At 39.0% G+C, this 15,160-nt stretch overlaps 2 protein-coding genes across 3 annotated transcripts; both read left to right on the top strand.

Moving 5' to 3' along the window:
• Positions 1–468: 468 nt before the first annotated feature.
• LOC106534067 (protein polybromo-1) lies at positions 469–4,807 on the top strand (the record flags this gene model as incomplete). Of its 2 annotated transcripts, none has more annotated exon segments than XM_014030578.1 (9): positions 469–614; positions 798–955; positions 1,633–1,816; positions 2,014–2,215; positions 2,313–2,514; positions 2,602–2,754; positions 3,248–3,877; positions 4,022–4,226; positions 4,370–4,807. In XM_014030578.1, coding segments are annotated over 7 exon segments (1,290 nt in total), but the record flags the coding sequence as incomplete, so codon positions are not given.
• A 259-nt stretch (positions 4,808–5,066) lies between these two features.
• On the top strand, positions 5,067–14,551 carry cse1l (CSE1 chromosome segregation 1-like (yeast)). The gene is made up of 25 exons (XM_014030580.1): positions 5,067–5,450; positions 6,555–6,647; positions 6,911–7,053; positions 7,265–7,366; positions 7,460–7,605; positions 7,691–7,781; positions 7,878–7,985; positions 8,196–8,288; positions 8,404–8,571; positions 8,655–8,784; positions 8,899–8,964; positions 9,651–9,853; positions 9,952–10,036; positions 10,153–10,214; positions 10,296–10,432; positions 11,361–11,464; positions 11,539–11,636; positions 11,713–11,863; positions 11,944–12,152; positions 12,370–12,467; positions 12,553–12,638; positions 12,773–12,854; positions 13,171–13,317; positions 13,639–13,870; positions 13,980–14,551. Exons 2-25 carry the CDS (start codon positions 6,563–6,565, stop codon positions 14,067–14,069), a joined length of 2,916 nt encoding a protein of 971 aa, XP_013886034.1. The 5' UTR covers positions 5,067–5,450; positions 6,555–6,562; the 3' UTR covers positions 14,070–14,551.
• The last annotated feature ends 609 nt before the right edge of the window (positions 14,552–15,160 follow it).

Genomic DNA, 15,160 nt, shown 5'->3' with positions numbered 1-15,160 from the left:
GCTTTGGGCATGTTTTTATGACAGTATAACATGATATATAACTCAAAAAAGTTGGTTTTTACATGATATTGCCCCTTTAACTAACTACAACAAAATAAAACGCAACTATAAAATAATAAAATAATTTCGCTATTTCCTTCTACTACAAACAGTTTGAAAAAAAAATCACCAGTGCAAAAATAACAAAAAAGAAYCAACAATGTAACAAAATTATAACAATGTCAATAATGCAACAAAAAATACCTTCCATTGCACGTTGGCACAATGAAGAGGAGTAATGATGAACTCCATACGACTGCGGTTTGTCCAAATGACAAATAAAGTGTAAACAAAAGAATCYATCTCATCACACGAMCATCGATACGATCTGATACTCATCTTGACATCGATAGTATCGACGCTTAGATCAATTAGTCCATTCCTACWGGGCAATGAGGTAATTCTTCCTGCAAACCCTTTTGTCTACAGGAGAGGGAGGATGTTCCACTGGACGTGACCAACGGGGAGCCAGGCTGTCAGTACTATGAGCAGCTCTGCTACAACAACCTGTGGCTGAAAGTAGGAGACTGTGTTTACATCGGTTCTCATGGACTAGTGCGCCACCGTGTGGGCAGGTAGAAGAAATTATTTTCATTTTGTCAGCATTATCCCACCTGTATAGACCTGTGCGGTTGCAAAATACACTTTGCAAGATGCTACAAATACCWGTCCTTTAACAGCTTTTGTGGTGTTTTTGTTGTTGCTTGTGTCCAATACATAAAATGAATCTTTTTTTAAATTGTGTTTGCGTTCAACAGAATTGAGAAAATGTGGATGCGAGATGGAGCAGGCTATTTCTTTGGCCCCATTTTTATCCATCCTGAGGAGACAGAGCATGAACCCACTAAGATGTTCTACAAGAAAGAAGTGTTCCTCAGCAACCTGGAYGAGACTTGCCCCATGACCTGCATCTTAGGTACTAGGGTTGTATAATGGCAAGGATTTGGTGATATGATGCATATGACAACACAGGGGTCGCAGTATGATATATTACAATATATTGCAATATTGTAAGCAAGGAGATATATTGCCATTTGTTTTCCAAAAGATTCCAATAAAAAAACCTTCAGTATAAAGAGCACACCATGAGAATATACACCACATTTATAAAATCTGATTAAATTAAATTTTATGCAGTGCAGAGGCATTAAAAACATACTGATTGATGTTGAATATTGTCACAGGAAAAACAAAAAACAAAAATTACACTTAAAATAATTACAAAAAGGTTGAAGTTAATTTTATTGCAACCTGTAATGAATTTCAGTTTTCTTTTATTAATTCAGTTCAAAAAACAAGTTTAAGTGTGAAATAAACTGCTTTGGAGTTTGAAAACAAAATATCTATCAAAGGGGGTCCTGGCAGAAATAGTTTATAGTTTTCGTTACGCCTTAATTAAAAATTGATTCAGTGCTTTTTATGAATCGATACAGTACCAGGACGTCAAACATCTCGATGTTTCAGTAAATCATTGTTTTCTTACACTCCTACTAGGTACCCTTCTTCCAAAACTATTGCATGCACTTTTCTGTTGTTTGTGACTAAGTGGCCAAAATCACTCAGTAAATGACCTGAGCATGTTTTTTTTGACAGGAAAGTGCGTTGTGGCCTCCTTCAAAGAATATTTGTCGTGTCGGCCCACTGAAGTGCCTGAAACAAATGTCCTTCTTTGTGAGAGTCGCTACATAGAGAGTGAAAAGCAGATGAAGAAGTTCAAGGGTCTTAAGCGATTTTCACTCTCGGGGAAGGTGGTCGAGGATGAAATCTACTACTTTAGGTAAACAGCCTGCACTTCAAGTGTTTATGTCATAAAAACAATGTAACCAGTTGGTGTTTATTTGCCTAAACTGTGATAAAGTGTGATGTGGTTTAGTAGCAGGCATTGGTTTGATCTTTATTCTCATTTTTAAATGCTCAGAATTTATAGAAGCCAGTTCTCTTTGAATTCTGTATGAATTTTTTTTATGTACACAGAAAACTCATCGTTCCCCAGAAAGAACCATCGCCACTACTTGACAAGAAAATCGAGGAGCTCGAAGCCAAGTTTGCTGACATGACAGACGAAGAGCTGGAGGATCTTGGGGACGATGACGGCGACCTGAGAGATCATTCTCTTCCTCAGATGCAGTCGTCCATGTCTAGTGACATGGATATTATGCCTTACACCCCTCCGCAGGTCTGGGTGAAAGTATTCTCAATGTAAACCGGTTCACTTGTAGCTGTCAGAGCTTTTAGCAATTTCATCTGTGGTTTTCTCGTGTTTGGTTACACAGTCAACCCCTAAGTCATTAAAGGGGCTTTCAAAGAAGGAAAGAGCAACAAGGAAGATCAACATGAGCGGTTACATCCTGTTCAGCAGTGAGATGCGAGCCGTCATCAAAGCCCAGCACCCGGATTTCTCTTTTGGAGACCTGAGCCGTCTTGTTGGCACAGAGTGGAGGAACCTGGACAGTTCCAGGAAGGCAGAGTATGAAGGTAGCACACATAAATAGACAGAATTTATACAATATTTTACTTTAAATGTGTTGGACCGTACKTTTTACTTCTCTGCGCTTCTTACAGAGCGAGCAGCCAAGGTAGCCGAGCAGCAGGAGCGTGACAGGGCCCACCATCACACATCCCCGAGAGCAGGTACCCCAGTAGGGGCGCTGATGGGGGTGGTGCCTCCCCCAACCCCCATGGGGATGCTAAATCCCAGCATGACACCTGTGTCAGGTAACCCCTGGTAGATGCAGATGGATCCCCAGTGTGCATAAGAACGCTGGAACGAGAAGCTGAACTGCTAAAGTTCCTCACATTTTCCACGTCYGCTCGTTTTATTGTTGCCGCATCATTCTGTACTTTAATATGTCCTCTAACATGTCGCTTCTTTTAAAAACCCAAGTGATGRCGTCGTGTTTCAACCCTTGCACTGCAGTAAAATCTGAAGAGTAAAGTTTTTTATAGTGGGTTGTAAAATGCTGCTGTGCATCGCTTGAGTGTTTGAGCTAATATTTAACTTGTGTTCTGATTCGGTTTCTTGTCCATCAAATAGTTTTTACTGATCATTTTTAATTTGTGTGGCTTTAATTTCCTTTTAATCCCCATTGCTATCATGTAGTCATGAAATTGCAATTAACTGCTTGCGCCATCTTAATGCATGCTTGMTAGTGATGAATGTTTGACTGATGCATGTTATTGTTTTGTGTTACTGCTGTCCTTTCCAAAGAATGTTTGATGGGTGCATGTAGGACAGCTATGATGCACCCGCAGGGCCATGTTGAAGGCATGATTAGTACGGTTGGCATGCCACCACATCCCACGGGGGTGCCTGCCTTTCCCCAACACCTCCTGCCCGTTATGCTTGGGCTCCGTGGAATGCCATCCTTTGGTAAGAGTGCTGTCATCGCCAACCCCACCTGCTGCGCAGTTGCTTCCTGTCTGACTTGCTGGAGGGGCTACCTGTATCACTAGGCTGGGATCCTGGCAATTATGACTGGGCAGTTGAGAAAACATCATCTCAACTATGACAACGACACTTGTTAACTCAATTCTAGTAGTATTATGTGGCTGACAATACTTTACAACTAGCATTAAAGAAAAGAATAAACTTTTTAAATTATAACCATTACTATTTATCTAGAAAGTAACAAAAATATATCAGTGATTGGCGTTCCTGAATGTTTTACCATACCCAGAGTGTTTGTTTACACAATAATAGTTTGAAAGTAGTATTTAAAATCAAAACTAACAGCAAAATGTGAGCTACACTATGTGAAATGCATTTATGGTCAATATCCTCACAGGTGTTAATGGAATGGGAAGTGGTGCTGCAGCAGGGAGCATCCTTGGATCCCAGGTAATCAGTGAGTTTCTGTCTTAAGAAACTAAATAAAGTAATAAATTAAATGTTAAACACGTTTGTCCCCCAATGCAGATATGCTTTTGAAGATTGAGACTTTCACAACTCGTTTTGTATTAACTGTCGTCATGCTTTTATTAGTTGGGTTTGACGGGCTCAGACCAGCAGGCTCCACCACCGTACCCAGGACACGGCCAAGCTGCGCTTCATCAYCCCTCCACGCCATTGTTTGTGTCTCCTCCAGCCACATCTCAGCGGCTGCTGCACTCGGAGGCTTACCTCAGATACATCGAGGGCCTCACCGCAGAATCTTCTACAGTCAGCAAATGGGACCAAGCTCTCACAGGTTAATTAATTTTTTTTGTTACATGATTGGTGATAAAATCAGTAAAAAATGGTAACGATCCGATGGTCAAGCTGTTGTTTTTTTCTCCATAAAATATTTTAGCTGTTTGTTTGTTTGTTTGTTTTTTTCCTCCTCACATTCAGTTCAAAAACAAGATGTGCGCCTAACTAAAGAGCAAGAAAGCAGGCTACCATCCCATTGGCTGAAGAGCAAAGGGGCCCACAAAWCCATGGCAGATGCACTTTGGAGGCTCCGTGACCTGATGCTGCGAGACAGCCTGAACATCCGTCAGATGTACAACCTGTAGCATGTTGATGTCACGAGCCTCTGTTACCAATCCTGTGCAACAGGAACAGGTTTAAGCTCACTAAAAGTCTTCAGTTTGTTGTCAGTGTAAAAGAAATATGAAATATTTGTGTTCATTTATGACGCTTTCTGTGTTGAAGCAGTTTTTTTTGTTAGGTTTTTTACATTTCATATCTTTTGTTCAGTGCAATATTTGATTGTTCATCTGTGATGAAAGCTTTCATAGGTTCACAATAAAAAAATGTGATAAATGTAGTTTGGCTGGGATTTATAAACAGAGTGCTTCTTTTTTAAATTCTTCACTTAAAATATACAACTAACAAAGAGAATATGTAGCTTTCACATTAAATGTTAAAACGCACCAATAATTTTGTGCTGCTGCTCAATTTTCCAGCTTGTTCACTTGAATGATGAGAGCCAGCTTTTGTTTGTGAATTGTTTTTCTTCTGATAAAACCCTATAGGGGTGACCCCCAGAGCAAATTAAGTAAAAATACTGAGATATGAGGTTTGCATAAAGACATCATCAGATATATGTGGTGGTACAAATACAAATACAAATTAAATATCTTCACATTTTGCTTAATCATAAACTTTTGAAGTTCTAGGAGTGAGGAGAGGTGTTTAGAAGRGGCTGTTTTACTTTTTTCACCACTGGCTCCCGGCGGGCTCCGTACAGAAGAGGGCCACCGGTGTTGTACTCACTGGTCCAGCCCTCCCAACACAGGGGGGAACACATTTTCACAGGGGAGCTGAATTTCGTACAACACCTGTATCCAGTCAATACTGCGCATGCGCAACATACTGACCGCGCATTTCCTTTTGCTCAAGACGACGTTTGAAAGCTGCTGCGGCGAGCACTGCTTTACGGTGTGTGTTGGCTCTACATCCCATTCTGTCTGAAAGTAGTTACTGTTCGGTAAGGCATTCAATAATTTTACAATAAACCTGAGTTTTTAAAGGTTTCCTGTCTCTTAGTTGGGCTCTTCTGTGAAGGCCAGAGGAAATACGTAATCAATGATGGAAAAAAAATTAGCTAACTTAGTTGTTAGCTACTAACATATTCCTAGCAGCAGGCTAGCGCTAACATAGCTGGGTGARTCGGAGGGTTGCTGGATCAGTCTATTTACTGGAACTGGAGGATTGCTTTCCACATCTTTTCAGTGTGCATTTTGTAGTAAGCCAGACATAGTAAGCACACAACTAGTTTCAACTGTATTTAAACATTATTCCTTACGTYTGGCATCCAGCCCATGTGCTTATGTTTAAGCCTAGCTTGCTAGCTTGTTATTATGTGTAGCCAGCACTGCCTGAATCACTGTCAGGGGTGTAGCAGAGTTTATCTTTGTTAGCAGCTGTCACTGACTCACAGCGAGAGGAACTGTTAACTTTACATTTAAAATTGTTGCACTAYTGTTTGAGTGTTGAACTACACGTGCTGTTTTAGCAGTAAACAACTTTTAGCAATGTATTACTTCCATCATGTCAATGTATTAAGCTGAAAGCTACTATTCAGTGAACTACAGACAGCTATATTTCAAAAACAGACAAGATTCTGTGTTGTAAATTGTTGCAGACACAAGAACACTTACCCTCACATTTAAATACAGTTCTTTGCTGTGTTCAAAAAAAGGCAAGTTTCAATATTAAATATTAGTAACAAATTACAGAAGCACTGTTTCTTTGCTCTAGGTTTTATATTAGATTAAATTGAGGAAGATGGCGCTAGTGGTTTGACTAAATTTCATCTCACAATTGTAAGAAATAGTTTAAGTGTTTAAACTGGTTCACTTTCAGTGCCAACCCATCACTCACAACACTTCTGTATGGAGGCTCAGAAACGAGCAGCTGAAAATCTCATCRAGGCTGTTTTTGAAATGGGAAGATTTGGTTTCATTCTCTAAAAAAGTTTTAATCTTTCAAATATGGCAGTTTTATACGATGCTTGTTTTGTTTCCAAAAAACATCAATCGGTAGCATCAATTTCTTTATTGTTTTTGTTTTATCTTGTTTTTGTCTTTAGTTGGGAGCATGGAACTGAATGATGCAAATCTACAAACCCTCACAGAGTTCTTGAGGAAAACTTTGGACCCAGACCCGACAGTCAGACGACCTGGTATGTCTATAATGACAGAGCATTTTCTTGCGTGACCTAATTGTATTAACGTACTTATTCATGTATAATACTATAAATTTAACCCTAAAAATCATCCATAAAGTAGGAGYGTAGTATTATYCACAGGTTATTGATGATTCGATTTTTTAGGCTTTTTAAGCTCAAAAATGATGATRGTATTATACTCGATTGTATTATACATGAATAAATACGGTAGCTATTAATTAGTTTTTTAATGGGAGATTTTTTTTGTCCCCTATCAGCTGAAAAGTTTCTTGAAAATGTTGAAGGAAACCAGAATTATCCCCTGCTGCTTCTAACTCTGCTGGAGAAATCTCAAGACACGGTGATTCGTGTCTGTGCTGCTGTGACATTCAAGAACTACGTCAAAAGAAACTGGCGGATTGTGAGTCACACTAATAGTAAATATATTTTATTCAGATGTGTTAATCAGGTTTATAGAGCATCTACATTTCATGGGGTTCAGTTACGGTTAACTATTATTACCCATCATTGTTTATAACTAAAACAAAACAAAACAAAAAAAATCCTGAATGTTAAACATTTGATCCAGATCATTTGTTAATATTTTACATTAATGGTTTTGTTTCTTAAAGGTCGAAGATGAACCAAACAAAATTTCTGATGCAGACCGAACAGCAATTAAAGCAAACATTATAAATTTGATGCTAAACAGCCCAGAACAGATTCAAAAACAGGTACAGCCTCACATCTCGCCATGGTRTAACAGACTTATTTTGAAGCTGTGCAGAAATATTTAACATGTTTGCAAATCTGCTGTATTTCTGCAGCTGAGTGACGCCATCAGCATCATAGGAAGAGAAGACTTTCCTCAAAAATGGCCTGACCTTCTGACAGAGATGGTGACCCGCTTCAGGAGCGGGGACTTCCACATTATAAATGGAGTGCTTCGGACTGCACATTCCCTCTTTAAGAGGTAAAGACATCTTAATGTCGAGCTTCTTATTGGCACCTTTTGAATGAGAATTTAAACATCTTTTCTGTATAATTTTACTTTTTAGGTATCGTCACGAGTTCAAGTCAAACGAGCTTTGGTCTGAGATTAAACTTGTATTGGACACGTTTGCCCAACCTCTGACAGAGCTGTTCAAGGTTTTTATTTATTTATTGTAGTCTTACAGCTGAGTTACGAGTTGTTTAAGGATTTAATGCAGATTAAAATAGTTTTTTTCCCCCCTCCTGTTTCAGGCAACAATCGAGTTGTGTCAGACTCATTCCAACGATGTTAATGCCTTAAAGGTTCTCTTCTCGTCTCTCACACTCATTTCTAAGCTTTTCTACAGTCTTAACTTCCAGGTATGTTTGGTTTCTTTGCATTTTCCATTGAAATCAATGCTGTCTAAAAATGCCTGCTTTGTTTGCGTTCATATAAATTGTTTGAACTTGTGATTCAAACTTTGTAAGATAACTGCATTTGTCCTTCAGAACAGGCATTCATTACGCCAGCTTTTGTTTTTACTTTGTTGATGCTGTTTGTGTTGATTTGTACTCTGCCTTTTCATGCAGGACCTTCCAGAGTTTTTTGAAGACAACATGGAAACCTGGATGACCAATTTTCACGGCCTCCTGACTTTGGATAACAAGCTTTTACAAACAGACGTGTGTTATCCTCCTCCTCATACTTGCAGTACTTTTTTTAACTGCAGGTGAAATAGTGTTTTACCTTTTTTTTATATATTTGCATCTTTGATGATGACTTGTCTGTTTTCCTCAGGATGAAGAGGAGGCAGGACTCCTGGAGCTGCTGAAGTCTCAGATCTGTGATAACGCCGCTCTTTATGCTCAGAAGTATGATGAGGAGTTTCAGCCGTACCTGCCTCGCTTTGTCACTGCTATCTGGAATCTTTTAGTCTCCACTGGACAGGAAGTCAAATATGATCTGGTGAGACTTGTAGGCTTATTTTGCTTTTAGTAGGTTTTTTTACTCTCTTTATGTAAAAAGTAATGGTCCACTCTTTGTTGCAGCTTGTAAGCAATGCTATCCAGTTTTTGGCCTCGGTCTGTGAAAGGCCACATTACAAGCATCTATTTGAGGATCAGAATACTCTGACTAGTATTTGTGAAAAGGTCATTGTTCCAAACATGGAGTTCAGAAGTAAGTATCTGGTGTGCATCTGTTGACTTTTATTCTGATATCTGTTATGTCCCTTCAGGTGTGCTCRTACATGTTTTCTGACACTGAGCAGATTATTTTCTCATGTTTAATCAGGTGCAGATGAGGAGGCTTTTGAAGATAACTCAGAGGAATACATTCGAAGAGATCTTGAAGGATCAGGTCAGGACTTTATTTTTTTTATTTTTTTATTTTACGTTTTAAACAAGTTAAAGCAAAAAGACAAATACAAAGTTTCTTTTACAGCTGAATGAGATGATTGGAATATCTAAATGACTGAAATGGTATTTAACAAAGAAAAATCYTTGCTGGATTTTAGTATATCCCCCATTGTTTAAAGGTTTTTTACATGGKCAAGACTAACTAGAAAGATTTAGTTACTAAACTTATTTTCACCCACTGCTATGTATTTTATCCATATATAAGAGAGTTAATCGGCTTAATGCAAATTAAAAACACGTTGCTACACTTAATATTAGCTACTTTTGCAGTTTTGCTAAGAAGAAACTGAAATTTGACCAAAATTGATGCTGACAGCAGCTGATGTTCACGTCTTTTTTCCATCACCACCGTTAATAAAAAAAAGATTTTCCTTCGTGGAGTCTTTACCCATCACAACACTGAGTGAAAAAAACTCACAATATCCAGCCATCATTATTGTTGTTTAAATACTTGAATGAGCTGTGGGAGGGCAGAGGGAGAAATTATAATTTATAGCCCGCTGCGTCTTCAGCCCGTGTATACTCGGTCAGGAAAAAGATGTCTGAAATGATGCAATCACCAACCCGCTGTCTCACGTTGTATTGAAGTATAACCCAAGCTTTACTGTTTTCCCACGTTCTCCGCAGACATTGATACTCGCCGCAGAGCAGCCTGTGACTTGGTGAGAGGCCTCTGTAAGTTTTTTGAGGGGCCGGTCACTACGATCTTCTCTGGCTACGTGAATTCGATGTTGACCGAATTCGCCAAGAACCCCAGAGAGAACTGGAAACACAAAGATGCTGCCATCTATCTGGTCACATCTCTGGCATCTAAAGCCCAGACACAGAAGGTGGGCTTCAACTTATTTCTGACTGCCGGACCAGTAATATACAGGTGTTTAACATTATGGGAAATATTACTAAGAAATTTTTTTTCTACTTTTAACAGCATGGGATAACACAAGCCAATGAGCTGGTGAATCTGACAGAATTCTTTGTGAACCATATCCTCTCAGACTTAAAGTCTCCAAATGGTAAAAACACTTTGTATGATCCAGATGTTCTGCAGGAGCTACAAAACTGTATTTTCCAACCATGTGTTTGTTTTGCTGCTTTAAATAAAATAATTATTCTTATGATCTCATTATAGTAAACGAGTTTCCAGTGCTGAAGGCAGATGCAATAAAATATGTTATGATCTTCAGAAGTCAGGTACGAGCTCTTCCTTTCATCATTGCTCGTTACCAAAGTAAAACTTGAACTTCTTACCAAAGTCTGTTTGTGTCCCTTCAGCTTCCGAAGGAGCAGCTGCTGCAGGCTGTTCCTCTTCTAATAACTCATCTGCAGGCAGAGAGCACGGTGGAGCACACGTACGCTGCCCACGCTTTGGAGAGGCTGTTCACCATGAGAGGCCCCAATAACGCAACACTGTGAGTGTCAAACTGCTGGTCTGTTAGTTATCATTTTATGGCAAAAAGTTGCAATACTATATCACCAGCAGGACTACTAATACTTTATTTAGAAAACTCTTTAAAAACACATCGAGGACTGGTTGCCTCTGAGGTAAAAAGRGTTGCAGTAATTAAGAGGAGATGTGATGAAGGCATCGATTATTGTTTCAAAGTTCTGTTGTGTGAGAATCGGCTCCAATCACTGTCCATGTTAAACCCAAAGTTAGAAACTGTTTGCTTTACAAGTGGCACCAGGGGGTCCAGATCAACAGGGGAAGGTTCACAGGAGCCACTGGGACCAAACACCGTCACTTCCTATTCCTGTCATTAACACCTTAAACCTTTAGAGACATCTAGACTTTGATGTCTTCAAGACACGACAAAAGAAACACTGGAAAAAAAGCAGATGTTTGACACACGGCAGGTTTTTTTTGGATATTATTTTTTTGAACACATTTGTTTTGGTAAGTGGGAGGTATTAAGCTGCTTAATGTCAATACGTTGCACACAAACCTGCTAAATTAACAAGAGAAGAGTAGAATAAACCTTTTATTTGTCCCTCAGGAAAATCCACATGGCTGCGACGGCAGAAATTAACCACATTAAGGAAAAAAGAGGAATTATTAAAAAAAAATTAACAAAAACACTTAACACAAAGTGAAAAATAGCAATAAATAAGAATAAAACTCAATTTAAAAGAACTCCGTAAAAAAGTACTACCATGAAGTAAAGGTAAAGAAAACTTCTCTTAATAGGTCTTAAAGAAGACATATTTTGCACTTGTATAAAGACCTGTTGCAGTTGTAATATCATCAGTTGCTCATAAAAAAGTCTTTGTGGTGCAAATTTAGCAATAATAAAACATCTCTGTGATTAAAATACATAAATGGGTTTTCTGTGTTTTCAGTATCACACCTGCAGAAATGGCTCCTTTTACTGAACAGCTGCTCACCAACCTGTTCAAAGCTCTGGCTCTTCCAGGCTCTGCAGAAAATGAATACATCATGAAAGGTAAAACTGACWCATCATTCAGTTTCATGCTTAAGTTTATCGTGCTCATCAGGTCTTTTTATCTTTTTCTTAAGCCATCATGCGCAGCTTCTCCCTGCTGCAGGATGCCATTGTTCCCTACATTCCCACTCTGATTGGGCAGCTCACTCATAAGCTTCTCCAAGTCAGCAAGGTAACGGTTTGTTCAGAATGCTAAGGTTTACAAAAWTGCTTGTTTAGTATTGAAAAGGTTCTCAATTTTCTTTCAGAATCCCAGCAAACCTCACTTCAATCACTACCTGTTTGAGTCGRTGTGTTTGTCTGTGAGGATCACCTGCAAAGCCAACCCCACCACGGTCAGCAGCTTTGAGGAAGCACTCTTCCCCGTCTTCACCGAGATCCTTCAGCACGACGTGCAGGGTATGTCAGTCACATGTGGGCACAAACAAATTCTTTTTAGATGTTTGAAATGACTCATTTAACTCTTTTTGTTTTTGCAGAGTTTCTTCCGTACGTGTTCCAGGTGATGTCTCTGCTCCTGGAGATCCACGCCAACTCTATCCCTGCGTCCTACATGGCTTTGTTCCCTCACCTGCTGCAGCCCGTTCTGTGGGAGCGGACGGGAAACATCCCTCCTCTTGTGCGCCTGCTTCAAGCTTACCTGGAGAAGGGAGGCGCCTCCATCGCTGCTTCTGCTGCAGATAAAATAGTGAGCAATGACATCGTTTTAAATAAACACTTAAACAAAATAAACACTTCTACTTTCTGTTTGGCACTGATGGTTAAAATGAACAAATATTCTGACCGTAACGGGATGTTCAAATTTGATAGAGTAACTGGATTTTAACAATTGTTATAGTTTTTGTTTATTTTCTGTGGAAAGTTAACTCACTCTGGTGTTTCCTTCCTCATCTTTGCCCTCTCAGCCRGGATTACTTGGAGTTTTTCAGAAGCTTATTGCTTCCAAGGCCAATGACCACCAAGGGTTTTACCTCCTCAACAGCATCATCGAGCACATGCCCCCGTAAGTCGATTTAGGAAATCTGTGATAATCTGTAACGCTAACTGAAAATTGTTACARTATGTAATTTTGTCTCTCTTGTTGCCAGAGAGTCCATCACTCAGTACAGGAAACAGATRTTCATTTTGCTCTTCCAGAGGCTACAAAGCTCTAAAACCACCAAGTTCATCAAAAGTTAGTATTACKTCATCCTACTGATCATGTTCTGAGGTTTTTTTTATGTGGTTATATGTTGTTAGTGATCATGTCTTTTAACTATAAATCTGATATTAGTGACACAACTTGCTCTTTCACCTCTTTCTCKCAAGGTTTCTTGGTGTTTGTCAACTTATATTGTGTTAAATATGGAGCGATCGCTCTTCAGGAGATTTTTGACAGCATCCAGCCAAAGTAAGTTTTTATGATTTTTTTTAATGAACATAAAGATTTGAAAACAAAAGTCCACTGTGGGTTTTGTGAAGAATAATAGRTGTCTGTTTGCATTTAGTGCATGAACAACAAATTTCACTGGTAAAAAAATCTCTAAATTTGGAGACTTGTATATATTATAAAAAAAAGGAAAATTTGTCCAGGGTACACAAGTCTTTATATAACAGCTGTATCGTGTCTTAAAATGTCCAAATGTCGTGTCTTTGCTGGACTGTCTTCATGCTTCTTTAATGCAGAAGACCAGCAGAAAATCCATGAAGTTGTTTGTGACTTGCAGGATGTTCGGCATGGTGTTGGAGAAAATCATTATCCCAGAGGTTCAGAAGGTGTCGGGAACAGTCGAGAAGAAGATTTGTGCTGTTGGCATCACAAAAATCCTCACAGAGTGTCCTTCAATGATGGAAACAGAGTACACTAAACTCTGGTAAGAAATAAGTTTTTTCTAAAAAAAAGGCTTCTTCAGGTTGTTGCTTCCTTTTTACTTCATTCTTTTGAATTTCTACAAGCATTTCTAAATGTATTTTTTTCATGTTGTGTCTTATTCTGCCTCATGGAGTCAGTTTTTGTTCCTGCTAAGTTGTGCCTCTAAAGACTCTTTCATCAAACAGTTCAGTGGAATGGAGAAGAATCCACTCAGTTTATTTGTCGTTCTTTATTAATTAGAAATGAAAGATTAGAAACACTTGTGTTTATTTGGAGCGGCTCTGTCGTCCTGTGCGATGCTAACAGTTTGTTGTACACAAAGGACCCCGCTGCTCCAGGCGCTCATTGGTCTATTTGAGTTGCCAGAAGACGACAGCATCCCGGACGACGAGCACTTCYTAGACATCGAGGACACGCCCGGCTACCAGACGGCGTTCTCACAGCTCGCCTTCGCCGGAAAAAAGGAACACGACCCGATAGGAGACGCAGTCGGCAATCCTAAAATCCTACTGGCTCAGTCACTTTACAAGCTTTCTACTGCCTGTCCTGGAAGGGTAMGTGCAGACGAGCCTTGAATAGTATTTGACTTTTTTTTTTAAACAATAATAATAAATGAGCTGCAGATGATGTGATTCTGCCCCCTTGTGTGTGTTTGTGGTGCAGGTTGCCTCCATGCTGAGCACCAGTCTGAACACAGAAGCCCTTCAGTTCCTGCAGGGATACTTACAGGCAGCCAGCGTGCAGCTGGTGTGAAACTGATCCAGAGTCAGGAGACCATAATTCACTGCAGCCACCCCAGGTCAGACAAACCTGCTTCATACYAGTTTAAGACCTGACGGATTACCCCACAAACTTTTCTTTTTTTTTTGTTTTGCCTGATATGTCCTCTGATTAAAAAMAACTTTTAAGGATTTTTAAAGACATGACAAAAAGCTGGCATAACCTCAATTCTTACTGTTTTGGATCTTGCTAACAGGAATTTGAAGATGTTAAAGTTGGTGCAGTTGTCTTTGTTTTATTATCAACACAAGTACAACCCAACCGTACTGTGCAACACCACAAATATCCAACAAAAAACACTTTGTTTTGATTCATCCTGTGGTCATGATGTCTTCAGTCTGTGGCTCAAACAATAGTTCTTTGTTGCATGTTTCCCTCAGAGTTGTTAAAGTCCAGTCTTTTTGTTTCCGCACTGTTTGCTAATGTGAATAAAGGAAAGCAGTTGTATAGATCTGCTATTGAACTTTTTCTTATTTTGAAACTATTTACTCTGAAAATACTTTGAGACTATTTTCTTATTGGATTTAGTTCCAAAAGGGTTAAAGTTAAAAACCTTTAAGCAGAAGTTATCATATGTATTATAAAGGCTAGAAGTCCGAGTGTAAAAAATCAAATGATACAGATGTTTTGGAGAGATCTTGTATTCAAAGATTCCCACTACAAGCTTTTTTGGTGTCTTTGTTAGATAACTTGAAAAAGAGTTTTAAAAAAAGTCTTAAATGCTTTTTATCTGCAGTTCAGTGTTCTTGATGAGAAGCTCTGATGGAATCCCAAATCCTTCTTAATTTATTGCATCCATCATGACTGCTGATGTCTGATAAGTCACAATTAAGTGGCTGTTCATCAGAATGCATCTTATTGTAGGGATGACCCAGTTTTCATTTTATATGTTAAAACCCATTAACTAAGTCATAAACTACTATGTGAGCTGGTGTAGTTTCCTTATTTGTTGGTCATTTTGAGTTAACGAGTCATGTCAGGTTTGACATAAAACATTGGGCCTCATGCAAAAACATGTTCGTATTCTTCTCCTAAATTTCTCTTACTTTAGTTCGTACAAAGGG

This window comes from Austrofundulus limnaeus, unplaced genomic scaffold (genome assembly GCF_001266775.1).
Source record: "Austrofundulus limnaeus strain Quisiro unplaced genomic scaffold, Austrofundulus_limnaeus-1.0 Scaffold1084, whole genome shotgun sequence".
In the NCBI taxonomy this organism is placed as follows: domain Eukaryota; kingdom Metazoa; phylum Chordata; class Actinopteri; order Cyprinodontiformes; family Rivulidae; genus Austrofundulus; species Austrofundulus limnaeus.
Note: the sequence above shows the minus strand (reverse complement) of the source record. Positions and strands in the feature narration are given on the sequence as shown.